The sequence below is a fragment of the Paramacrobiotus metropolitanus genome, unplaced genomic scaffold, assembly GCF_019649055.1.
Source record: "Paramacrobiotus metropolitanus isolate TYO unplaced genomic scaffold, Prichtersi_v1.0 Parri_scaffold0000131, whole genome shotgun sequence".
Classification (NCBI taxonomy): domain Eukaryota; kingdom Metazoa; phylum Tardigrada; class Eutardigrada; order Parachela; family Macrobiotidae; genus Paramacrobiotus; species Paramacrobiotus metropolitanus.
The window spans coordinates 308,821-335,737 of record NW_026570351.1 but is presented as its reverse complement, the minus strand read 5'-3'; the positions used below and the strand labels follow the sequence as shown (position 1 = coordinate 335,737).

General features: G+C 42.3%; 1 protein-coding gene across 1 annotated transcript; it reads right to left on the bottom strand.

Moving 5' to 3' along the window:
* Positions 1-201: 201 nt before the first annotated feature.
* On the bottom strand, positions 202-19,646 carry LOC129598886 (uncharacterized). The gene is made up of 6 exons (XM_055496972.1): positions 19,357-19,646; positions 1,155-1,305; positions 922-1,102; positions 563-814; positions 354-509; positions 202-287 (listed from the first exon to the last, which is right to left on the bottom strand). The coding sequence occupies exons 1-6, from the start codon at positions 19,401-19,403 to the stop codon at positions 202-204; spliced, it is 873 nt and encodes a 290-aa protein (XP_055352947.1). The 5' UTR covers positions 19,404-19,646.
* Between the last annotated feature and the right edge of the window lie 7,271 nt (positions 19,647-26,917).

The window sequence follows — 26,917 nt, the reverse complement described above, 5'->3', positions numbered from 1 at the left end:
TTAGTTTTCTATAGTGTATAAGGAATCCCTTGACCATTTACTGTACTGTATTATTATTTGATTTATGTGCGGGGATAGTATAAAGTAGATGAAAGCATTAAAAACTAAAGCGGATAAGACGCATAAAAATATTACGTTATTCAGAATTTTTATATAGTTTTAAGCACAACAGCGAAATGAAAACCGGTAAGTAATAGCTTGTTATTCATCGTCCGAGGTGCTCATCTCCGATTCGCTTTCTCCTATGTCATCCACGCGCGGGTCATCACGGACTTCCGGATGGTCACCTGACAAAATGAAATAAAACCATAATATTATAGGAAAATGAATACACATAGACAAGCTGATCATACCATACAGCGCGTTCTTAGCCAGGTTTATGGCAACATCCAGTTTGTTCAAAGCAGCGCTGACATCACGTCCGTTCTCAGACTGGGTCAGGTATCGGTCAGCAATGAGAGTGCTAACAGTGGACATTTCTTGGACAATGGGAAGAAACGCTTCCTGGGCTGCAAGAAACTGTGAAATAAAACTTAATACAAGTCAGAGAAACTACACTTACCAATGGTCATCTTCTCAATGTTTAGCTTTGATTTGAGATGTTCAAAGCCATTTATCAGGGAGAGGCAGTGTTCCTTAATTTTGTCGTTATACATTGATACAGAGTTTGACAGCTCAGTCAGTTGTTTCCACAAGGATTTGTACGCCTTGGTTCTGGCCTTGAGCTCACTCTCCGACAGCTGATTGGTAGGCACAAGTTCACTGGTCGTTCCAATGTGAGTTCGCGAATTTTTCTCCAGCAATTTCGTTTCGTCTTGTTTCTTTTTGTTGTCAGCGATGATGCGCGTGATTTTTGTGAGTAGTGCGATGGGTAGTTTGATATTTCATCGATCCAGTAGCCCTCATCAGACGATGGCATACTGTCTGGCGGACAGGCAGCCAAAAGAGTTGCAATGCTTTCCATGTGATACTTTTCCATTGCTTGTGCAACGTCCAACAGCTTCTTCAGTATCACAATAATAGCAGTGAACATTGCTTTCTGATGGTGGTGAATGTACGCAAGGTCAAGAGCGCTCTTCTGGAACTTGCGCACCAGTTTACCCTGTAAATAAATGCAACTGATAATTAGGTTACTGCATAAAAACATTTCTTACCGTCTTGGTGCGCCATTCGTCGGACTGGATGTTTAAGTACTTGGTGGTGTCCACAGCCAGCCGGTTTCTATATTTGATGTCGTAGACATTGCTATGGCTGGCAAAATCCTTAAAATATTGTGGCAGTTTCGTTGCGGGTTTTTTGGAATCCCTAAAAGGCAGTAAACGTCAATACATACTGCCATTTCTTTTCAACTTTACTTAGGACTTAAAACTGACAACTACAACAGTGGGTGAAACTTACAGAATTATTATGATTAAATAACGAATACATAATCGCTGCGCTTGCCAATTGCTTACGTTAGTGTACATGTTCATTTAAACAGAATTACCCATAATTGTGCAACACTTCGTTTTGTTTTTTTTTATTTTAAGGGTATCATTTGGAGCATTTATCGTTTACGTGCGTTTGTTGTTTACCACGTAAACGACAACTGCTCCAAAAAATTTAACCCTTGTTTTTTGGTTAATTAGCGGGTTGATTTGAAGCAGAGAGTAGTTTAAAGTTAAATTTAGCAGTCCAAGTTTCGTTTAATTTAAAGAGTATTTTTGGGAACATCTATCCTTTGCACGCATTTGTTGTCAGCGCGCAAACGACAGCTGCTCCATAAAATACAGTCCTTTTTTACCGGGTAATTAGTGTATCTGGAATCGGCAAATAGAAAAGTAATCACAAGTAAAAATTAACCGTCACAGCATTATCTATTCCGTTGCCTAGAAAACAAACGTCTTTCTACGACAAACGGAGAAGAAACAGCAGTGAAGGTAATCACATAGCAAAAGTCACACTGACATTAATGACTTGACTTGGTTAATTTCACAAGTGTTTATATAAGCGCTCTCACACGCAAAATAGTTTACCGAGAAAGATAATGCTGTGAAACAAATTGCTGTGCAGCAAAATGCGTGCACAGTATTTTGTTGATATAAACAGTTGTAATAAAATGCGTTCACGCAGTTCAACAAAATACGTGCAAACATTGTAACCAAGCTCCTGGATTTATTGTAATGCTCAATCATGAACAGCCGGACGCTTCCAACGACTCCGGTAAGTGAAAACAAATTTGAATTAAGTAATACTACAAGTCAACCGCACCTTTAATTATAGGATACGATACGGATTCGGACAGTTCCTTCAGCTCCTATGAAACAGAAGAAGAAATTGGTAACTTTGTAAAAATCCTGGAAAAAAAACAATATTGCATATATGTATAATTTTCAGACGATTGCGATTGTACCGAGGAGCAACGCGGTGTCAATGGAGAGTGTCGAATCACCAGCTGAGGAAAATGGAAAAGAAATCCAAAAGGAACTCGATCAAAATCTATTTGAGAAGTTGACAAAGTTCCTGATAAACTTCCTCGATGTGTTCGAATTTTTTTAAACCAAGTATATTACATTTTCCACTATTAAAGACTACGCATGTGGCTTTTTTCATCTTTATTGTCATGCCGGGAAAAATCTCTGGCTCGTAATATTTGTCACCAGTCGAATGGCCAATATTTTCAAGATTTTGTCGTCGCAGCTGACATGAAGCAATAATATTAACAACCTTATAATTTGTTATTCGCGCTCCTTTGTAACCCGTAGCAATAAGCTTTCGCAAAAAGTATTCTGCACACTTTCGTGACTCGCGTAGTGTGCGTCCACCATTAACCGTAATTTTTCCGTTGCGATATAATTGGCAGTGGAATTTTTCGGATATATTACGCACCACAAAAGACAAGAGAATTTTTTAGGATCGTATTCTGTGATAAGGTCTCTGTTCAAATTAAGCTGGTGCAAGTCGATTTCCACATTCAAGTGCGCAGTTGCGACGATATTAGTTATTTGCGCCATGTATCCAGAAGTTGGTTATGATCTCAGGTTCCAATGGCCTTTCGGAGCAATAATATGTGGACCAACAATGAGTGGTAAAACACAATATGTTCTTAAAATGCTGAAAGAAAATGCAATGGACGTCGTCCCAACCAGAATAGTGGTAGCATACAGTCAATGGCAAAACTCGTACGAAGAAATTAAAAAGATTTTTCCACCGACAGAATTCGTTAAAGGGTTAAAGGACGATTTACTAGATTCGGAGTTTTTTTCTAGAGCAGAAACTAATTTGCTGATTATAGATGATCTAGCGGGCGAAATGGCAAGCAGTGAGTTAGCCACAAAGCTATTTACGCAAGGAATACATCACAGAAATTTGTCAGCAATTTATATCACACAGAATTTATTCAAGCAAGGTAAAGCAAGTCGGGATATTGCCTTAAATACTCAATATATTGTGTTGTTTAAAAATGTTCGCGACAACAACCAACTGGATTATTTATCACGGCAAACAGGATTTAAGCATCTAAAAAAAGCGTATAAAAAGATTACTGCTACTCCGTTTGAACCTTTGATTTTGGATTTAAAACCAAATTGTCCCGATTATTTGCGTGTCAGATCTCATGTTGTGCAAGAAAACAAAACGGACTTGCAAACAGCAAGAATTTACACCGACCCGAATTTTTGTGCAGTGCCGTCAGCATGACGAAACATTTGAAAGAATTTGCTTCTTTTTTACTGTTTCTCTCGTCGCTCAACCCCAAAGATCGCAGAGCTGTCGCGAATCATTGTAACAAAAAGCATATTAAAGGACTGGAAGAGTGCTGCTTGAATATCGTAAAAAATACCGTAAATTTATCACCAGAAAGTACGCGAATTTGCAGACGCTGGAAAAAGCCGATACGATTATTAGCTCTTCGACGGTATCCCACAAAAGCTAAAAAAGCGCTATTAACACAAAAAGGTGGTTTTCTGGGTGCAGTGCTGCCAGTTTTAGCAAGCGTTCTGGCCGGAGCGCTAAATTCCTAATTTAAGGTCATGGAGGTACATTATATTGTGCCTGAGCGGGATATCAAGAAGCGAGCCGCCGAGCTGACAGTTTTACAGGCTCCACCTGAAGCGAACAACATTTTATCGCTTGGCGATTTGACATCAAAAATCCTTTCAAGTCAAAATTTAAGTGAATGGCAGAAAGCACAATTACTTAGTAAAAATTTAGAACGGTTCATGGCATTAAAGCCCAGAGCACTTCAAGAAGGTAATCCCTTGGATAGTCTGTCTGTAAGTGTAAACGACGCCACAACTCCGACTCCATCAATCTTAACCACACCGTTAACTGAACCCAAGAAAGCGAAAAAGAAAAGAGTTCGCGCCACAACAGCATCGTCAAAATCACGCAGAAAAATCAAGAAAAAAACCCTGACTGATATTGATTCGGATGATTCGGATGAATATGATCTCCCAGTGTTTTCATTACCGTCAAATGAAAAAGGGAGACGTGGTAAACGCGTACTGGAACAAACGCTAAACGAAACAAAAGTATCACCCGATACCAAATTCCAAGCTGTAAGCGCAGAAGAAGTGCCGCGCCGGCGTGGCGAGCGGGTACGAGAGCAGACAAAGTTTTTTATAAAAGGGCAAGGTATTAAAGGCCGCTGGCTAAAGGTTCTTTAAAATGTCGGGTTGTGTGCCGGTAAATCTAAATTTTGGACAAGGGATGAAATTGAATTGTGTTTCTTCTTGCTGTTCTAATGACAGTGACGAAAATAAAATAGAAGATTCGTCTAAAGCTGGTGATAAAGCCAACGAGGTACCTAAAATTACTCAGCCTGTTTCCGATGGACCAGCACTATCTCAATCCTAGTGCACTGAGCAGCCTAGGGGGGCTCGAGCGGTTTCGCAAAAACCTTCCAGAAAATGTTTCCAAGGAAAAAGCCAAAAATATTCTTGAAGGGATCGATGCCTACACTTTACATAAGCCTGTCAACAGAAAATTCCGCAGGAATCCGGTGGTCGTCCTAAATAAAAATAGCCAGCTCCAGGTAGATTTGATGGATATGCAAAAGTTCAAAAAGTGGAACAAAAATTATGGCTACGTGTTAGTTGCTATTGATTGTTTTTCTAAAAAAATAGAATGCGAGCTAATTAAGTGTAAAGATGGTTTATCAACGGCAAAAGCATTGGAAAAAATACTAGAACGCCTGGGTCCATTCGACAAAATACAGGCTGATAAAGGCCGTGAATTTTTCAATAAAAATGTGAGGATTTACTCAAACGGAAAGAAATTATGCTATTCAGTTCGGAAAACGATGACATAAAATGTTCGATGGCGGAGCGCGTTATTCGAACGCTGCGTGAGCGCATATGGCGCTTATTTACTAGTCGAAAATCTCCAAAATATTACGATCAGCTACAAAATATTGTAAAGACATATAATCACACTCCTCACACTTCACATGGCTTTTGTCCTGCGGATGTAACCGAAGAAAATTCCTGCTTGTGTTTAATCGATTATACGAGAAAACAGACCATAAAAAAAAAGAAACCAGTATTTAAGGTGAAAGATGCCGTCAGAATTGCAAAGAAAAGCAGGACTTTGAAAAGGGTTTTGAAACAAACTTTCAGGAGGAGCTTTTCGAATAGCAAAGGTAATACCACATACACCGGAGCCAGTGTATCAAATCGAGGATGAAAAAGAGGAACCAATAGTAGGAAAATTTTATGCAAGGGAGCTAACGCGGATTAGAAAATGAATAACTTGCAATATCAACAGCCATTTTACATCACATTGCCGAGTGATGCTTGCACAGATATTTACTCGAATAACACTGCATCCAGTTGGAAAACCAAATTATGCAAAACAATTTCACTGTCTGGAAAATGGGAAGTTGCAATTGTCGAACTCTATTACCCAAATTCCATGTACAATCTCCTACAGACCAGACCATGGATTGTTTGCAGGTTTACGATATTGTATCAAATTCAGATGCTAAAACAGGGTTGGAAAAGTTTCTATTTGAGAAAAAGCGCATTACTTTACACGCCGGTAATTATACCAACGAACAAATCATTGCAACAATTGCTTCGCAAATTCCGAAGCTCCTCTTGGCAAAAGGACAAGAATCCAAAAGAGGAGAGCCTTTTCTATTGAATTACTAGCTAATAATCAAAAAGTACAAATTGCAATTAATGCCAATACCGTTATTCTGGCTATTAACAATGAACTGCTGAAACGCATATTGGGGTGTCAGCATCGACAACTGTTTGCGTATTCTGATCCTGCAAATATTGTTGACCTTGCGCAAAATTTTGACGGTTTAAATCAGCTGGAGGAATTTTTCAAGGAAAAGAAAGCTCGACAACAAACAGTTGCGAAAGCAAATACAGTTTCGCCGCCCCAACCGCCACCGCCGCCTGCGCAGACACCAGCGCCAAAGCCAGCTGCGCCAGCAGCCACAGCTTCTATATCTGCGAAAAAAACAGAATTACCGTCATCAAAAAATACCGAAGGAACCGGTTCAAAACAAAATACGTCCGTTTCAGAAAGCGTTAAACAACCGGAACGAAAAAAGTCAAAGCCGGCACCGATAATTATCCAAAACTTTTTGTTTACTGCCCAGGAAGCTATAAACGCCATGATTGGCAATCAATCTTTATATATTTATTGCGATGTTGCAGATTTTACTTTGCTTGGTGACACGTATGCGCAAGTTTTAAGAGCAGTGCCTATTAAGGCAACGGAGGCTTTCAAAATTATCACGGAACGGTTTGAAATGCCTCATTATGTTCCACTTTTACGACCCATTTTCGACAATATCGAAGTAACAATTGCCACTGATCTCGGAGACAACGCTAAATTCGCAACAGGAAAATCGATGGTGAAGCTCCATTTCCGACCGGCAAGATACTGAAAATGGGATATAAAGCTTTTGCGCCTGATCCGGGATTATTTGATGATTTACTAGGTCATACACAGCTGGGGAGCGGATTTGTTCGATATCGTGGAAGCTATCAAAACGGTGGAGGTTTTGGTAGTTTTCTGCGTGCAGTATTTTCCAAGGTTGCTCGTTTTGTTGCACCAGTTGTAAGGGCGGCAGCGCCGCAGGCACAAGCCGCTTTAGCAGCTGCTACGCCTCATTTAAAAGAAGCAGCTAGTACAGCGGTACATGAAGCTGCAAAATCTGTGGGCAACAAAATCGCCCAAGTTCTCGCACCAACTCAACAAACATCTAGCGGCGGTAAAAAAGGAAGAAAAGGGGTATTAAAGAAGCCAACGAAGCGGAAACGCACTACCAAAATTCGCCGGGTCCCACCATTTGATCTTCCTGACTATATTTAGAAATGGCTTCCATAATCGAAGGGTCAGAACCTGCCATTGCTGCAGAATCGCACATTTTTGCCATACCGCCTTCGTTTGCGGACCGATTCCGGACAGAAGAAGAAAGAATCGGCCCCACAGCCGCCATTCCGGAAAATATTCCGGCGGGTGGTGACATAAACTTTTATATAGCTCCTTCATCAAACGCCATGGTTTCTTTACCGGACTTAAGCATAGAATTAGAAGTAGCGTTGAAAAAAAGGAATGCTGATGGTAGTTGGGAGCGAATCAAAGCGACGGATACCTGTGCTCCTGTAAATAATTTGATTCATTCAATGTTTCAATCAGTTCAAGTTTCGGTTGCTAACCGATTGGTCAGCGACTGCGCAATCTATTATCCATACAGAGCAATGTTTGAGTGCTTGCTAAATTACACAAAGGAGGCGATGAATACACAGCTAACATCCTGTGGCTTTTACTTGGATGTTGCTGGAAGTTTTGAAGATTCTGTTAACAACTCAGCCGAACAGTCTCGACTCAGGCTTTTCGCAAAACATGAATACATTCCTTTAAGCGGGAAATTGTTTTCGGATATTTTCATGCAAGACAAGCCTTTGATAACTGGAGTTCCGTTACAAATACGCTTTGTTTTACATAAACCCGAATTCTATCTTCGTGATTTTGCGAATCCGGCGCAGGACGAATTTAAATTGTTCATACGCAATCCAAGAATTTTTGTTCGCCGTTATGTTGGTAAGCAGTAGAAAAATTTGAAAATTTCTGCATAAAAAATCTAATGTATTGGTATTACAGGGTTCCAGAATACATGAATGCTATAAGCAAGCGGTTATTAACCACAACAGCAAAATATCCTATAGAACGTGTTCTGATGCGCCCGATCGAATTACCTGCGAACATACAAAGCACTGTTTTAATAACATACACATTGGTCAAGTCCCCAAGGTGCTTTTTGTGGCTTTTGTCGCAGCGGATGCATTTAACGGCACGAAAAGACAAATCCATTCAATTTTCAACACTTTAATTTGTCTCAAATCAGCGTCGAAGTTGATGGACAGTCTTTTCCTAATTGGCCGTACGAGCCGGATTATGCAAACGGTAATTACTTGGAGTGCTACGATGGTCTGCTAGACACTTTAGGACGGCGTAACAGTCCTTTTGGCGCACTGCCTTTTAATCGCGACGAGTATGCAAACGGATTCTGTATTTACGGCTTTGATTTGACGCCAGGGGGGACCGGACTCGGACCTCTAAGTCTAATCCGTCAGGGTAATTTAGGCATCCGAGTAGTCTTCAACCAACCGCTCAAGCAGCCCACGATCATGGTCACGTTTCTTACGTTTGACGCGGTAATAGAAATTAACAACTTCCGTCAGCTAATTTGTGACTTTAACAATTAACTAAAATGGATAATCGAACAATAACAAAGCTACTTTGCCAAAATCCAAAAACGGAGAGGATATTTCGAGGAGTTTATGCCCGGGATACACTGCCCGAACGCTCCAATGTTTTACCTGCCGCCTACATCGTCAACACGGATAAATCCAGTGGTTCTGGTGAACACTGGCTAGCATTCTATCAAAGCGAGCCGTCGTCCATCGAGTTTTTTGACTCGTACGGACGATCTGTGGAGTATTTTGACGAGATTAGAGAATGGCTAACTGATTTACATGTTGTTTATCAAATGGAACGTATACAACAAACGTTTTCGACAGTCTGCGGTCAATTTTGCATTTTTTTTATTTATAAGCGCGCCAGCGGAGACCGTATAAAGACATTATTCATTACTTCACAAAAAATTACGCAAACAATGATGCAATGGTTTGTCAATGGGTAAACAATCACTTTAACATGAACACAGCAATGTATGCAGAACTTGAATAAAATAAAAAAGCAGCAGATTTTTTTGGGTTTTACATTTCACATTTTATGTCCCTGAGGTAGAAGTGAAGCAATCAGCACTGTTTTTTTTTCGCGTTTACATTGAAATTTTTATGGTAACACAGTCATGCTTTACCGTAACACAAAGCGCAAACGTTTCCGTCGTCTTAGACACCACCGTCTTCACCACCGTTGCCGCTGTTCCTTCCTGGGCCTGGTTGACTTCGATAGGTAGTTTCATCTTCCCGTCTCAATCTCCGAAATCTTCAGCTTCTCCATGGCAATACGTTTGACAGACTCACAGGGTATCCTTGTGCTGGTCCAAAACTGTTTGGCGTTAAAACCAAAATGTCGTCAAATCCGGTAAGTTGGCCCCAAGGACGCAGTAACAACATCATGCCAATAAGACGTTTGCCATTTCCAAGCTCGGTAATGATGTCGTTCATCATTTCTTCCGTTAGATTCAGTGTGCCCAATCCCCATTCACAGGCATGACTGGCTTCACGAACAGTCGGTTGTGTAAATAACGTTACCATTTCCCGCAACGTGCACAGTTCTCGTGCAGACGGTCAAGCCACATACCATACATGGTGAACGGCAGGCCAGCCAGCAGGCTTGAGAAATCCGCTGCCGTTGGTTCGTTGTGAATCACCAGCGAGCCACGTGCTTTCAGCAAAGCATTGATGTCCTTGAACATTGACGGGTCTTGGATGGTGGTACGAAGCGATTCAAACGACTTTATCCCAAAAAAACACCATTCTTGGTGGCCTGCATGTCGCCGTTGCCTCTCTTGCAGAACTGGCGGATATTGGCCAGCGCTACACTGTCATAGCTTGACCACACAAAGTAGACGTCGTTTCCGAGGTGAAACAGGGTGGACAGGTTACCGCTGGTTAGCTGTGGGTCCCGGATTAAAGTCGTAATGTTGTTGTAGATGAGTCCAACGAGGCGCATGAACTGGTCATTGGTGAGAAAAAATGTGTTTACTCTCCCCGCGTCCATTTCGCAGCTGGTCCAGGAGGATTGGCAGTCGTAAAGTCGCCAATAATGAACTCCAAGGCCTGGGTGTCACTGTTGATGCGGGTGCAGATGAACTGTCGTACCCGAACTTCATGGTGGGAATCCTTCATAGTGGAAAGCGATCTTTCCGCTCGCAAACCTGCGCTGCTTCCCCAACAAGATCCGTTTTATCGGGTACGAAACCGCGTTTGGCAGGAGGTAGACCAGTCAGTTTTGACTCATACGGACGATCTGTGGAGTATTTTGACGAGATAGAGAATGGCTAACTGATTTACATGTTGTTTATCAAATGGAACGTATACAACAAACGTTTTCGACAGTCTGCGGTCAATTTTGCATTTTTTATTTATAAGCGCCAGCGAGACCGTATAAAGACATTATTCATTACTTCACAAAAAATTACGCAAACAATGATGCAATGGTTTGTCAATGGGTAAACAATCACTTTAACATGAACACAGCAATGTATGCAGAACTGAATAAAATAAAAAAGCAGCAGATTTTTTTGGTTTACATTTCACATTTTATGTCCCTGAGGTAGAAGTGAAGCAATCAGCACTGTTTTTTTTCGCGTTTACATTGAAATTTTATGGTAACACAGTCATGCTTTACCGTAACACAAAGCGCAAACGTTTCCGTCGTCTTAGACACCACCGTCTTCACCACCGTTGCCGCTGTTCCTTCCTGGGCCTGGTTGACTTCGATAGGTAGTTTCATCTTCCGTCTCCAATCTCCGAAATCTTCAGCTTCCATGGCAATACGTTTGACAGACTCTACAGGTATCCTTGTGCTGGTCCAAAACTGTTTGGCGTTAAAACCCAAAATGTCGTCAAATCCGGTAAGTTGGCCCAGGACGCAGTAACAACATCATGCCAATAAGACGTTTGCCATTTCCAAGCTCAGTAATGATGTCGTTCATCATTTCTTCCGTTAGATTCAGTGTGCCCAATCCCCATTCACAGGCATGACTGGCTTCACGAACAGTCGGTTGTGTAAACGTTACCATTTCCCGCAACGTACAGTTCTGCAGACGCAAGCATACCATACATGGTGAACGGCAGGCCAGCCATGAGGCTTGAAAATCCGCTGCCGTTGGTTCGTTGTGAATCACCAGCGAGCCACGTGTTCAACAAAGCATTGATCCTGAACATTGACAGGTCTTGATGGTGGCATGAAGCGATTCAAACGATTTTATCCCAAAGAAACACCACGTGGGCATGTCGCCGTTGCCTCTTGCAGAACTGGCGGATATTGGCCAGCGCTACACTGTCATAGCTTGACCACACAGTAGACGTCGTTTCCGAGGTGAAACAGGGTATACCGCTGGTTAGCTGTGGATCCCGATTGTCGTAATGTTGTTGTAGATGAGTCCAACGAGGCGCATGAACTGGTCATTGGTGAGAAAATGTGTTTCTCCCAGCGTCCATTTCGCATCTGGTCCAGGAGGATTGGCAGTCGTAAAGTCGCCAATTATGAACTCCAAGGCCTGTGTCACTGTTGATGGGTGCAGATGAACTTGTCAGAACTCATGGTGGGGAATCCTTCATAGTGAAAGATCTTTCCGTCGCAACTTGCGCTTTGCTTCCCGACAAGATCAGTTTTATCGGGTACGAAACCGCGTTTGGCAGAGGTAGACCAGTCATGGTATATCAGAAGAAAATAGACTAACTAAAAGTGTCAGGAAGAATAATGAAAACGAGGAATTAGAAGCCTGTATTTATATTAATCAAATACTCTAAACACCCTGACCACAAAATCCGGTTATAAACCGTAGAGCAGAGCACACACGCACGCACGCGGCTACACGCTAGAACAATGGACGGTTTTGCAAGTGCTTTTGGCCCTCGTGGGGATCCGCGCTATCCAGCCGAAAGTGTTGAGAATCGCATTGAAACATTTCGTGGTTGTGGGGGTAAAATTACCTCGAAGTGGCGAAAGAGTACGCCGAACTGGGCTGGTACTGCACGGGATCCAGCACCAGATCCGTTGTGTTTACTGCTGTGAGATTGAGGGGACATGTCTAGCGGCATCTATCGAACACCGTGCAAGAATCCATGCTTTGGCAAAGCAGTTAAAGATAACTTCCCACAGATGTGGGTGGAATGCAACGGGCTGCGGATGGATTACGATCAGGACAACATTGAGTACAACCATTCACCACCAAACAATCCCGACTGCGCAAGTATAACACCATGTATGCGCGGGCGTTTTCCTTTGACGACAGACCGTGGCCCGAAGAAAAACACTTGGTGTACAAGCTGGCCGAAGCTGGATTCTACAACTGCGGTGAGCTTTACAACAAAACATTCTTTTTGGCTATCAGTTGACAAGAAAAACAACTCACGATTGCTGGTCGAACAGTTAAACCAGGCGAAGGGGGGTGGGGGGCCCCGTTGCTCGCTGCCGACACATTTGGCTAATGTGTCGGACGCGGTAAACAACGTCGACCGGAGCGCTTCGCTTCCGGTCGCCGTTGTTTACAGGACAATGGGTTTTATTATTACGCAGGTCTTACTGTGCCGGGAGTTTCGGTATGCCCGGATGCTGTACGCTGTTTTTTGCTGCTATGTCTTCATTTCTGGATTGCCGCTGGATCTGGAACCATGGATTGAACATGCCCGCCAATCACCAGCCTGTGCATATCTGATGAATGTAAAGGCAAACGGTTCATCAACGATGTTATACGAGCTTGCAAGTCCCTGTTACCGACATTGGAATACAAGGTGGGTTTCATCTGTTTGTTACTTTTATTTTTTAATAATAATAATAATATGTAGGTATGACAGTTTTGGAAAACAAAGCACGGCTCGTTGGCTTCAGTCAAGACCAAATTGATGCCGCTAAAGTGAAGAAGGGCCGTTTCTATTTTTGGGAGGAATTGGAAGAAGCGGTGGAGTTCCACAACGATGTTTCGAGCTTGCAAGTTTTGTTTGCACATTTGGAATACCCGTCGGAGACGATGCCCGCACCGTTGAGCAGTTGAAATGTAAAATCTGTCTGTCGCGGTATGCCAACACGCTGATCAGTCCGTGGGCATTGGTCATGCGGACAGTGCGCCAAAGCCGAAGAAGGCCGTTTTATTTACTGCCCGGAATTGAAGCCGTGGAGTTCCACACGCCATTTTTTTACAAAAGCATTTTGCTGCACTGAAAAGTACCCGTGGAGAAATGCTGCACCTGACTGTTGAAAGTTGTATTCTGCTGTCCGGTATGCAACACGCTTTCATTCCGTTGTTGATTGGTCATGTGCGGATGGATAAACGATGATAAGGATGCCTTGATCCGAAGCTCTTTGGGATAAAGTTTTAGTGACTTGAAATTCAGCTGCAGGAAAATGTAAAAATGTTCACTGCAACAAGTACTTTGGGTATAATTAAACGCAAAAATTTTTGTACAGTTGTTGAAATTAAATTGTTGTTGTTAGTAACGCAACAACAACAACACAACAGCCAGAACTACACCTTTCAATCAAGTCGTGGTCTCCACCACCCATTCAGCCAGGTTAAAAGTTTAGTTATTCGTTCAACAATCACTAGCTTAAAAACTCTTTAATTTTATAGATGAAGCAACTGGTGCGGAAATCCGTCACCACGGTAACTGCACAATTTTTCTTCTGTGCCAACAGCAGCAGCATACGCCTCAAGTGTCATTTTCATGTTGCAGTGGGTGACCAGATATTCCGTTTAACACCTTTATATGGCCGCCTGGAAGACTTAAGAAGCAAGTCTAATGCTTTGTTTGTTATTGCAACTTATTTTCCAAAGGTATATATAAATTGCAGGCATTGATCCAGTTCAAGGATATGGCCGCTACGAATACTACAAGCAGCGCCATCTCTACATTATTCTGTCGCCACATAACACTCTGCAGCAACCTACAGCTCTACCTGGTGATCAACAACTTCCCGATCCATTACCCATCACAGATCAGTCGCTGTCGGTTTCAACAGCACCGCTTTCCGTTCCGTTCTCTGTTGTCACTACATCTCCGACTGCAAGTTGCTGGACCCAGTACTCTGCACTTCCATCATCGTCAAAAGTAAGTTTCTTATCCTGATCCTTAACTCTTTTTGATTATTTACATTATTTATTTTGTAGATACTGTTAGTGCAGCGCCAGCGGATTCTGGGACCAGCATCTCGTGCCACCTGCCAAGCGTATCAGATTAGCAAACGCTGAATCCGTGGACTGGCTCTACCAGACCTTTACTGATAAACGGGACGACCGGACCTTCCGAAGTTATTCACAGTACCGCGATGCGTATAGCATCTTTGTCAGAAAAGGATCCAATAATCCTTTCATGGCTTTTACCGGTTGCATAAAAATCCAACGTACAGTTCGTTATTGCCCGCCATAAAATACGCGGTGCAATGAACTGGTTGTCGGAATGGATATTCTGGAAAAGATTGTAGAATGGACCAATACGCCTGCTTTTGCAAAGTACCGCCAGAAAACAGTCTCCGCTCCACCGCCAATGCGCATCCGAAACCCTATCTTGGTGCATTATCGACACCACGTCCAATACCCAAGCAGCTTTTGTTCATGAAAACCGTAGTACGACTGCCTCCGATGACTCAACCATGTCTGTACGTATCAGATCTGGCGTTACCATAAAAAATTGTGTTGATATAAAGTCAGATGAGTTAGAATTTGTAAAGCAGAGTCAGGAACACCCTGCTGTCATTAAGAACCAGTTGCTGTGACCTTTCTGGTTGCAAAAATACCTCGCATAGCTGCTGACGCTGCTGATTCAATTGAGTCTAATAATGATAATGATACTAATGCTGTTAATGATGACGATGTTACCGAAGACCCGCTTCATATAAAGAACTTTTTTGTGTTGAAACCGTTAAATGATTTTTACAATCGCCGTTATCAAATGACGTGTAAAAGGTTTGCGTGCAAAGTTCATCACCTCAATCATATTCCTTTTGCTGAGATTCCCGATGTCATAACAGCCATTTTGAACGAAATTTTAAATGAAATCCTTACTGACATCCCAGATCACGAACGGGTAAGAATCAAGTTGCATAGCCGTCACCTCTCGTTCCCTATTCACACACCTTTCATTCGTCGTGATCAGTTAACCGTTGCGCGATTGATGAAAGAAGTTTCCCGCGTACTCAATTCCAACCAAGAATTTGTACTGGATGATTCTTTGAGCTGGAAATCCACCATTCCAACCTTCCCGCTGGATCCTGTCGATACGATGTTCCTTTATTATTGCGCAAAAAGCTGGAGACCATGAGGAGCGTAATACCTGTTCGTAATTCAGATAACCTCTGTTTGGCTCGTGCGCTTGTTATAGCTAAGGCCCTCGCAGATGACAATATACCGCTGTACGAACGCTTGTATCACACTAAAAAACTCTGTACGGCTTCCGACAGAACGCTGCAGACAAAAATGGCTAAAGAACTCATTGCTAACGCAGGACTGGATCTTCGACAATATACTTTGGAAGACGTTCAACAGTTTCAACTGGCCTTACCGGACTATCAAATCCTGATAACGAGTGTCGACCACCTCAATACGATCGTCTATGCCGGCGAATATGCCGAAAAAAAGATTCGTTTGCTACATCATAGTAACCATTTTGATGTCTTGAAAAGCCTGCCGGCTTGGTTCAAAACATCGTACTGGTGCGACCGTTGCAATCGCGGATACGATCATAAAATCGCCATCGATGCCAATACCGTTGCAAACAATGCCTGCGATTTGAATGTAATCCTGGAGAAGAAAGAATATACTGTTCGGACTGCTGCCGAACATTTTACGGTGAGGAGTGTTTCAATCATCATCGCGCTGCTGGCTCGGGAGAAAACGGGATTACGGTATGTCAAACGTTATTTGTCTGTCCATCTTGCCAATCATTTGTCTCCAGAGTTTTTCGTACCACGGACCACGTGTGCGGTGAGATTTTTTGCACGGTGTGCAAAGAACACGTATCAAATGACCACGTCTGCTACATTGAGCCCGAAGTCCTGACGGACCAGGATCTCGGAAAGCACGAACAGGCCCAGTTTCTCTATTTCGATTTTGAGACATACCCGTGTCCGGAAACGGGCAATTTTATTCCGAACCTGGCCGTTCTTCAAAACGACAACGGCCAGGAATGGATTTTTCCTGCTGACTCGTGCGATATTGGCCGGGATATAACAACAGAATTTTGCGAGTTTTATTTTCCGGATTATTTGAAAACTTCACGTCTTGGCCCATAATCTTCGAGCGTTCGACGGTTTTTTTTGTTCTGAAATGGTTACTAAGAAATGGGATAGTTCCAAAGCTGATAATGAACGGCTCAAAAATTATGCAACTAGATGTTCCTGAATTTGGCATAAAATTTCGTGATACTTCGAATTACAATCCCCAATCGTTAGACGCTTGGGCTCAAGCGTTCGAGCGACAGAGCAAAAGGTAAATTCCCTCATCCCGTCAATCGCCCAGAAAATTTTGGCAAAATTATCCCTATCCTAAGAGGGAGGAATTCAATTACAGCTTGATGAATAACAAAGAAAGAAAAGACTTTATCAAAGGATTTTATCGAAAAGATCGCAGAAAAAAGAAAGGAAAGTACAATGTCAACGAGGAGCTCGTCAAATACTGCAAGCAAGATGTTAGCACCTTACGCGTTTGCTCTCAAGAATTCCGAAAGTTGTTCATGGGTATTTCAGGTGGGCTTTGCCCATTTACTTCCGCGCTAACAATTGCGGGTATATGCCATTTTTTCTGGCGCGCACGGATACTGGAAAAAAACCTTATTGCAATTGTGAAAAACCCTAGTCAGCGCACGCAGTCAGTCAAATGTGGTAAATGGTTGTGCTACATTGAAATGACGGAAGGCAAAGCACTTGCAAGAGAACAGAAGATTGGAAAATATTACGTGGACGGTTATGACGAAGAAGCGGAAATTATTTACGAATTCTATGGCGACTACTGGCACGGCAATCCCGCAACCACAAGACGCACATTTGTAAATCCTCATCTCAAGCAAACGATGGAGAATTTGCATGCGGCAACCGTCCAGCGAGAAATCGCCCTTGAGCAAATGGGATACTCTGTTATTAAAATTTGGGAAAGCGAGTACGACCAGAAATTGGCAGAGGATGAGGATTTTCGTGAAACACTAAAAGATATTCATGTTCACGCACCTCTTCAACCCCGCGATGCTCTATATGGAGGCCGGACCAACGGGACACGGTTGCATTATAAATGCGAGCCCGGAGAACAAATACGGTACAATTAGTTAAGAAAGGATTATAATCTTGATTTTATTGATAGGTGTTTTTAGGTTTGCCGATGTCATTTCGGAATATCCCTTTGTAAATTCGCGGAAGAGATATCCAGTTGGCCCACACGTGCGAATTACTGCGGACTTTGATGCAAATTTGGAAAATTACTTCGGACTATTTTACCTGACGATTCTACCGCCCAAATGTCTATGGTTACCAGTTCTACCCTATCGTACTGAAAAATTAACTTTTCCGCTATGCCGGCTATGTGCTGAGACGCAGCAAATTCTAGTTGTCATCACACAGACGCCGAAAGATCACTTACGGGCGTCTGGTGCTCTGTGGAAATCATTAAGGCACTATCCCTGGGATATACGGTGATAAAAGTCTACGAAATTTGGCATTTTCCGAGTTCTCGCGAAGGCTTATTTAAAGAGTACATCCAGCATTTCTTGAAATTAAAACGGAGGCCAGCGGCTGGCCCTCTAATGTTAAAACCGAAGAAGAGAAAGCTGTATATGGAAGAATTTTTACTTCGAGAAGGTGTATCTATTGACGCCGAGAAAGTGGAAAAACTTGGGGCTTCGCGCCTTTGCAAAGTTATTTTTAAACAAGTAAGTCTTCAATTTCCTTAGGATACATTAGTTGAAATTGCTTAATGTTTCTATTCTCTTTATAGTTTTTGGGGTCGACTCGGGATGCGCGAGGACAGATTGTCTACACAGTTTATTTCGAGCCCAAAGATTTTTATGAACTTTTATTAAATGATGCGTTGGAAATTCACAATATCGAATTCTTCAGTGACACCGTAATTCAAGTTGCTTACAAGTCCAAGGAAGACTTTATTCCAGTTAACCCAAAGACTAATGTTATCCTTGCGGCGTAAGTGCAAATTAAATATAATAAATACGTTTTTCTCAAAAATGTTTATTGGTTGGATGAATTAGGTTCACGACTGCCCATGCCCGCCTTCACTTATACAATTATATGGCCCAAGTTGGACGTAACCTGATATATTTTGATACTGATTCCTTAATGTGGATTCATCGGCAAGGAGATCCGGAAGTTCCATTGGGAAACTACATGGGGGACTTGACAAACGAATTAAATGATGGTGAATTCATCACAGAGGTCACCATCTGTGCTCCTAAATCTTATGCTTATGTGACGAACAAAGGAAAGCATGTCTGCAAAGTTAAAGGTTTTACACTCAATCGAACTATCAAAAAAACACTTAATTTAAATACTTTCACTTCACTCTGGACGACCCCCTGGACCTCAAGTGTACCCCTTACGGTATTCTTCCGTGATACGGCGTAATAAACGGACCCTTGAAATTGATGCTGTGGACCAGGTAAAGCGCTTTAAGCTTACCTATGATAAACGAAGGATACTGCCAGACTTGACGACGCTCCCATTCGGGTACGTCGACGAAAATAACGTTCCTGATTGATTATTATTAAGCACTTGCTGCTGCTGTTGTTGTTGCTGTATCATCGCTATTGCGATAGGCAGAATAATATCGCCTACTAAAATTATTATTACCAGAATAATTATACAAGCCGCAGCAAGCGCTGTGAGAGCTGGCTTGTGTTTTCTCTGCTGCTCCATTTTTGCAAATAACTCTGGCACTACATCACTGGTGATTCGGCTAATTGATGACTTAAATAGTATCGATGTCTTTGAACTATAAAATAATTTTGATTTTACTGTATTTTTATTTTGCTTACACTTCAAATAAAATCAAGGTAAAAAGATACAAGACTTGGTTGATTTGGTTGTACAGCAGATTGAATATTATTCAGTAGCAGCAATATACTTGATAAATTTTGAAAACCGGAATCGATTATCGAGAAAAGTATAAATTATGCTTTAAAAAACCTTTTTGCTTCACTGAATATTTTTACGAAATCAGCTTACTCTGTTGGTTCCATTTTCCGCTTTGACCTTTGCTCCTGCTCAGCCATATGGACTTACGTTGTGATGATGCTAGCACAGTCGTGATGTCAGCCTGCAAATGCTTACACTTATAATTACAGCAGATATAACTGATCAATTGCTATAATACATTAAAATTATATTAAATTATTCAGATATTTTACAAACGATTATTTAAGGTGAAATTTACTTTGGCGCTTGAAATGGTCGTAGTCCGTTGTAATTGTGGTAAATTATCTGCAATTAAGACATTTTAATGATATTAAAAATAAATTGCGGTAAAAATGGTATAGCAATAATTAGGATGTAACAATATTAATATTATGCTAGGAACACAGAATAATTTGGTTCCGAATAGTAAATTGTACCGTCGTAGACGTTCACGCAATGCTGTGTGTGTGGTTAGATGGTGTTCCTAATAGTATCGCTATCCCGCAGGTAATAACCTGTAAATAATTAATTTCAGTCATTAATTGCATTCGGACTCATAAAGTAGCTATAATATAATATTCAATAATAATTAATAAGTCTTACAGTATGAAACAGAGAGCAAAAAGATTAAAAGTTGATTTTAGGCAGAAAGAAAAATTTCGTCTAGATCAGTGTTGAAAATTTTCCGAAAGAGCCAGGGCAAACTTTTAAGTCCCGAAACTGTTTACTGGATTACAAAATCCTAATTCTGCTCGAGTACAACAAAACAATTAGTATTCAGTGTAAGCCTTCGGAGTATTAGGTCAGAAAAGTTAATTAGTAAATAGTAATTAGACAAGGAACTTACGGTAGAGTTCGTGCGGAAAAATGTGCGTAGTGCCGCCAGGAACTTTTCTGGCCACAGATGTACACGCACACACGCTCAACAGACGCGCCAAACAAGGAAATGATATCACAATAGCACGGCCAGCCAAATCACAAACATCACCATTACACTTCATTTACAAATACATACAACTCATATTTATAGGTACCTGCTAAATTTTCTAACGTTTAAGCGTAAAATTAGAGATATTGTATTTTAGGAGAATCGCAATCGAAAACGTATGCATTCCAATGCGATTGTTCAATAGAAAGTGATGGAACATCACGTTCCATCGTGTTGACAGTTAAAGATTTTTCTAGCTCATAAGTCTGTGCTAGTGAGAATGAATTCAGTCAGTCATCTCCAGTCTGCAACTTCAAGATTTCCAACAACATGGCCAGCCAGCAAAGCAACGAGATTTCATCCACCATTCCGGAGGACAGCGACCTTCCAGAAGAAATCCGCAGATTGAATCTGGATGCGGACACCATCGCGTTTTTGCGTCGCAGCGCTCAGCAGGCAAATTGTAAGTGCTGTTATTAATTTCTATAGCTTTTAGGTAATTTAATCATTTTTTAGTGCCATTGGCATTTTTTGCCTCTAAAATTACGCCCCAGATGCATGAAGAAATGAAGCAGGCGGCCAAATGGAAGGCCGACTTGGACGACGATCTTTACCATAAAAAACAATTTTGACAATATCCAGTGTTTTTGCCTAGCCAAATTAAACTAGGTAAATGAAATAGGATGGCAAAGGAATTTCTAGTAATTTGTTACTTGTAAACTGTGTACTTTGTGATTTTGTGGCAATTCCTTTAATACGACGGTAAATAACTAAATAAAATTCTCAGACGATAATCGTACGCAATGTGGTTTTGCAGCGCATATAGGTAACGGTACAAACAGGGCGCTATAGCTAGCAGTACACCACACAGGTGCAGCGCAGCGCGGGGCGGGAGGGGGGGGCGGTTGGGTACCAAGAGAATGGCAGAAAAGTGAGCTGCGGAGGACGCGGGATAGGTAACGGCACGAGCAGGGGCAGCGCAGCGCGGGGGCGGGGGTAAGGGGAGTGGGACCGAGAGAATGGCAGGAAGCTGGGCTGCGGAGGGCGCGGGGTTGTGACGGACGCAGAGCTGTAGCGAGCGCGGGGCTGTGACAGACGCGGGGCTGTAATGGACGCGGGGCTGTGGAATTTGCGGGCCACAACAGCGGACGATGGGGAATTACGACAGAAGCAGAGACGACGGGGCACCCGAAGAGGATTTTGGGATAGGCCACGCTGAAAGCGACGGTAGACGGGGAGAAAAACGGGAGACGTTGGACTGGCAGACTCACAGGATGATGAAGAGTACGAGAATATTTCGACGGACCGATTTTGCCCGTTATTATGCAAAAATTTTAGGTAAGACTAATGTGCGCGTCAAAGAAGTCATTTTAGCTTTTATTGGAACTTTATTCAATTTTTCCGTGAATTTTTGACATATAATTGTGTCACATATGCTATCAAACGCTAATAAATAGGTAAAACTACATAGTTGTGTAATAAAAATAATTACTACAGTACCACCACTTGTCGTCCAATAATTTTATTCAGTTTTCTCTGCCTGAATGAAGACCGCGATCGACCGTTTCTCACGCGAAGACTAGGACCGCTTGGTCTTCCTCTTGTTAACGCGGGCCGGCGGTCTGGGCATCAATCTAAAGAACGGGTAACACGGCCACCATCTTCGACTCCGACAGGAATCCCCAGGACGATCTGCAGGTACACAGCTGTAATCCTTTGGTACTCTTGTCAGTGTATATAATTTGAAATTAATAATATTTTGTATGTATTTTGTATGTAATATTTTGTCTGTGATATTTTGTATGTTAATTTATGATAATCTTTTCATGTTTTTATATTTTTTTATTGGAAACGCCTTTTATTTGTTGTTTTACTAATTTTCGTTACGAAATTATCTCTGGTAATGTTGTACATTTCGATTATATGCAATATGTACTATTCTATTCATTTAGCTTTTAACCTGTAAATTCTGATTCGTTGCGTTCGTTGTAGATAATTTTCTGATCCGTTTTGTTATGTGAAGTATTGCTGTAATGTTGACTTCGCTGTTTTATGTGAAGGAATTTCGTGGGATTGGTAGCTGTTAATTTACTGATATTGTGGTGCGGTTTTCCACGTAAATCCTATTTATAAGTGCACTAGGGTTCGCGTTGTTTATGATTTGTTCACGATTTTTTGTTTATTTAGTGCTCTAACTTACCCGGAAACAGATCGCTTGGGAAAGCGATACTGACTCTGACGGGGCTTAGAGGCCATATTCCGATGATTCTCAGCAGTCGCTATGTTTCCTATCACGGTCAAATTTTTGTGTTGGTATTTTAGCCTTTAAGCCTTACTTTGATCTGGGCACCAATGTTTGATCTCGTTTATACTAATGTTGGACGAAAAACACATACAGCTGTTTCCGGTGTTGCGCTTTTTGAGAATTCAATGATAGGGATGTCAGTGTGAGTGAATTACTTGGCTTTTTTTATTTTAAATATTTTATTATTAAAAGTTGTGAATAGCAACGGAGAATTTTTGGCACTTTGTGCGATTGAGTAGAACAGAGTTTTAGTATCTGGAGTTTTTTTACCAGGAAAATTTCTGTCCGTTTCATTGACATATACCCTGAATTATTTTAATTTTATTTAATTAAATTAGCTTTTTTTTTGTATTAATTTTATTAATGTTTTTAATATTATTATGATGTCATAAACTGCAGTCCGGAAGTCCAGTAGGGAACTGGAATTCAAAATCCCTTTGCGGGACGCCGTTTACTACTACTGCTCGGTCTTCTTCATCTTCCGGCTCTACGCCGTCTGGTACCGGCAGCGAATATCCAGCAGCTGTTCAAAATGCGTTAAACGATCCTTCCGTGCTTGCTCTAATAATTTTCGGGTTTTCGGGTTGAGTTTCGTTGGGCGGTCGGTAACGCACAGTTCACTTTATCCAAAGGAGAATCACAGGATATTTTCAACGGCTGACTGTTTGCCGCACTCAACCGTTTCATCCCCGCTTCGGTCGGCCGCAGCGCCGTGCGGTAGAAATCTGCGCCCAGCACTGCGTTGTCACCTTTGAGTGTACTCCTTACACCACTGTGACTGGATTGCTTGATTCAAGTAGCTTTATGGCAGATCTACTCCATGGCGGCCGGACTGCACTCGCTCTGCAGCGGTTTCTTCTTGCTCGTCAGGTTATCCAAGCGTTGGTTCAGATTCTTCGCGCGTTTCTCCAGTTCTTTCTTGGTTCGGTATAAACACTGTCTGGCTTTGGTTAGATGTTTGCTTTCACTTCAAATCTTTGTTGATTGCTCTTCCGTCAGTTTTATTTTACGTGATAAGAATCAACGCTGCCAACTATGGTTTATTGTAGACATGGGCCTCATCATAGTTTAAACAGAATCAACACATGGTGTGGTAACCTGTACGGAAACCTTTTGCCTTTCGGCTTTGCAGGGAATTTCTTTGGTTATTGCGTGAGGACATTTCGGATCTCCTTTTTTTCTTCTTTATGTTTAAATCGCCAAAGGCGACGGATTTGAACGATGGTTCTAAACGCGTTGGTATTCCGCGGCGAAACCCAAAGATGAATAACTGCGATCGTTGATCTACTTATTGGCCTGGGAACATCGCCTCTTTCGTTTGTCCGTTTTGGCTTCGCAATGGCATAGTTAATCATTGGTAAATCCATCCGTCAACAACAACAATGCATCGGTAACTTTGGGTGTCTCGCATGTGTCCGTTCCCACAGCTTATTCTTCGGGGTTCGGACGCACATTTCTCATCAGACATCCACTCCGCCGCGTTCGACGGAAAGCGGTTAGGAAATATTGGCATCGCCTCATTCAGTTCACATTTCTCGCTTCACGGGCGCATTACAGGTCATCAGCGATGATATTTGGGGCGCGCTGCTCCGCATCGTCTACTGCAGTACATTTCGGAACGGTCAATGCACAGCAGCACAGCCGTACCTTCACTAGAATTTTTGGTCTTCAAGCCTTCCACGTCGCTCGCATCAACTCCCTCGCTTACATCCGTTGGATCTGCTGTCGAAATCGATTAATGTCGTTTCTTTCTGGAATTTCCGAACGGCATCCCATAGCAGAATCGCGCCGGGAATTCCTCTTCATCCTTCTCGGCGTTCGTAACGTGATATTCTTCTTGTTTTTCTTAGATCTCGGCTTTTCGGATTTGCCTTTGCAACATACGGAGAAGTTTCTACACCGGTTCCGGACATCCGATCGTTGCCTTTTTCTTTGCTCTTCTTTTTCTTTTGACTTTACGACACAGATTTCTTTTTGCTCTTCTATTTCGAGTTCTTTTTTGACTTTGTTTAATCTTTGTCCGCTGGTCCGTTCACCTCGTTCGGTTTCGCTGGTTCTTGGCTAGACGGAAATATGACTTTTTCATCGTCAGTTTTCCCAGATTAACTTGAACATATTCTTCGGTCTCTACAGGTCTTTCAGTCTTATCCATTCGTCGATTTGCTCGTGCTCTTTCGTCGTGATGACGATCCTCTCACGAAAATCGAGTCCTGGACAGCGCGGTTCGATCTGACAGGTATCGGTCAGTTTTGATGGACAGTTAATTTCCATCTGAACGTTCTGGCACCGATCGATCTCTTTTACAGCCCAACTGCGTTTCGTCGGAACCGTTTCACATCTCTGAGTGGGCTGCATTGGACAACCGCGTTCTGTCCCAACGTTTAGGCAGCCATCACTTCTCCTCAACGGATAAGCGCACCCCGTTTGCACTTTTTTGTTGCACACGTCCACTTGATCTCTATAACACGACATTTGAACAGGTTCATCGACACAAGCGGGCTTATGTGGTTAAATTGCTTCGCAGCCAGGAGAGCGTTGTTCTCTTTCGAGTTCGTCGCTGATCGGCGTCACCGGTCGTGAGTTATCGGAAAACTGGACACACTGCGGACAGCCACAACATGAGCTGATCGGGCGGTTTTCGCAGTTGTGGATTTGTCCGGAAAGGTCTGCACTTGGAGGTTCGACAGGTGACGGAGCGCTTGGTGCGGGTGAGGCCATTAGAACTCTTCAGGGTACTGATAGCCGGTTTGGTTACGACTCTGGAATAATGCGGGTCTAATCTGCAAATTTAAAAATTATTCGCGTAATCGGATTGCTGGTTTCAACTTTAAAAACTGGAATAATCCGCATAAATATTGGAAGTGACTTCACAGTTATCCGCACAATTACGGTTAAATAATTTCGCAGTAATCAGCTGAAAAATCTGCACACAATAATTAGGTAATTACAGTAATTTCATATTAATACTCAGTACCTACATGGCCCGCCATTCCGCTTGCATAATTTGGCGATAATCCACACTGCTTTACACCTTAACGTCAAGGACCCCAAAAGATCAGAATCAGTAGTTAACACCGACAGTCAAAAGTTGTCATAAGTTATCACTGCGAAGTTGCGAACCGGGATTTGACAAATCTGTCAGCAGATAACGCATGTATTGCTCGTAGTACTGTACTTGTTGGCTTCGTCCATTGACAAAGTGCTTGGTGCGTATCAGTATGTACAAGACCTTAGCAACTGGCGCTATCTTATACATAACTTATTTAGTCTACCGAAAAATATTACATTACAAAGGACTTACATATTTTCGAACAGCGCGCATAACTATAATTATAAGGTACAGTGCCTTCACATGACGTTACCAACAATAATATTAGTTAAGTACCTGGCTGAAGGAAAATACGGAATACTTTGACCTCGTAGATGCGCGTACTTGATATTGGTTTCCTTCGACCTTGGTTTTTCGCCATACCCATTACGTCCGTCACCGAAATCTTTCGGGGCAGCGAGATCAGCGTCCCCGTTTTCGGCCAAAATCACGTCTTTTATACCGCTGACCTTATTACTATTTGGTTTCATTACGGAGTTTCGCGGTCGCTCGCTTGGTGGTGCGGCATACAGTTTCGTTTTAAAGCGCGCAGCTGCTCATTTCCGGGGTTGGCGTTCTGAATCCCGCCCACATCGAAAGCCGTCCGAAATTTATCTTCTTCTGTATCGAACGAATCCCGCATGCTGGGCAAGTCTGTGTACGACAGGGTGAGGTTCATGATGGAAATCCCGTGAGCGTGCTTTAACCGAGGCGCTATCTGGTGTGCGATCTACGGTTTCATTACGTAAGAACACACACAAATTTTACCGTGTTTTTAATTTCAGATTAGAATTCGACCACTTGTGTAACACTGAGTAAATGAAGAAAAAACTAAGCAGCACATAAATTTGGACCGCATTAAAAACTTTATGGATTTTGAGCAAAAAGTGCATGAACGAAATACCAAACGAAATGCGTGAACTTCAGTTTAGGCAGCGGACACAACTAAACCAGGGGTGAGGCTTCCGATCCATGCAATTATAGCGCACCACGGGTTCTACTCGTCTGAGGATGGCGCCATGTCTTCGAGACGGATCGTGAATTCTGCTGCTCCTTTCCGGAAACCTTCCTTCCCTTAACCCGTTGACGGGCATTGGCGTCCAGGAGGCGACAAGGTGTTTGGGATTTTTTCTCCTGCGATCGGCAAAAGTTAATCGTTATCCTTTAGTGTAGTAAGCAAAATTTATCTTCTTCTGTATCGAACGAATCCCGCATGCTGGGCAAGTCTGTGTACGACAGGGTGAGGTTCATGATGGAAATCCCGTGAGCGTGCTTTAACCGAGGCGCTATC

What these genes read in the sequence shown, in the direction of transcription:
- LOC129598886 (XM_055496972.1), bottom strand. Translation starts at nt 19,403, where the DNA reads ATGGCTGAGCAGGAGCAAAGGTCAAAGCGGAAAATGGAACCAACAGA. An exon ending in CATTGAGAAGATGACCATTG is followed by an intron (nt 510 to 562) that starts GTAAGTGTAGTT and finishes AGTTTCTTGCAG; the next exon opens with CCCAGGAAGCGTTTCTTCCC. An exon ending in GGCTAAGAACGCGCTGTATG is followed by an intron (nt 288 to 353) that starts GTATGATCAGCT and finishes TCATTTTGTCAG; the next exon opens with GTGACCATCCGGAAGTCCGT.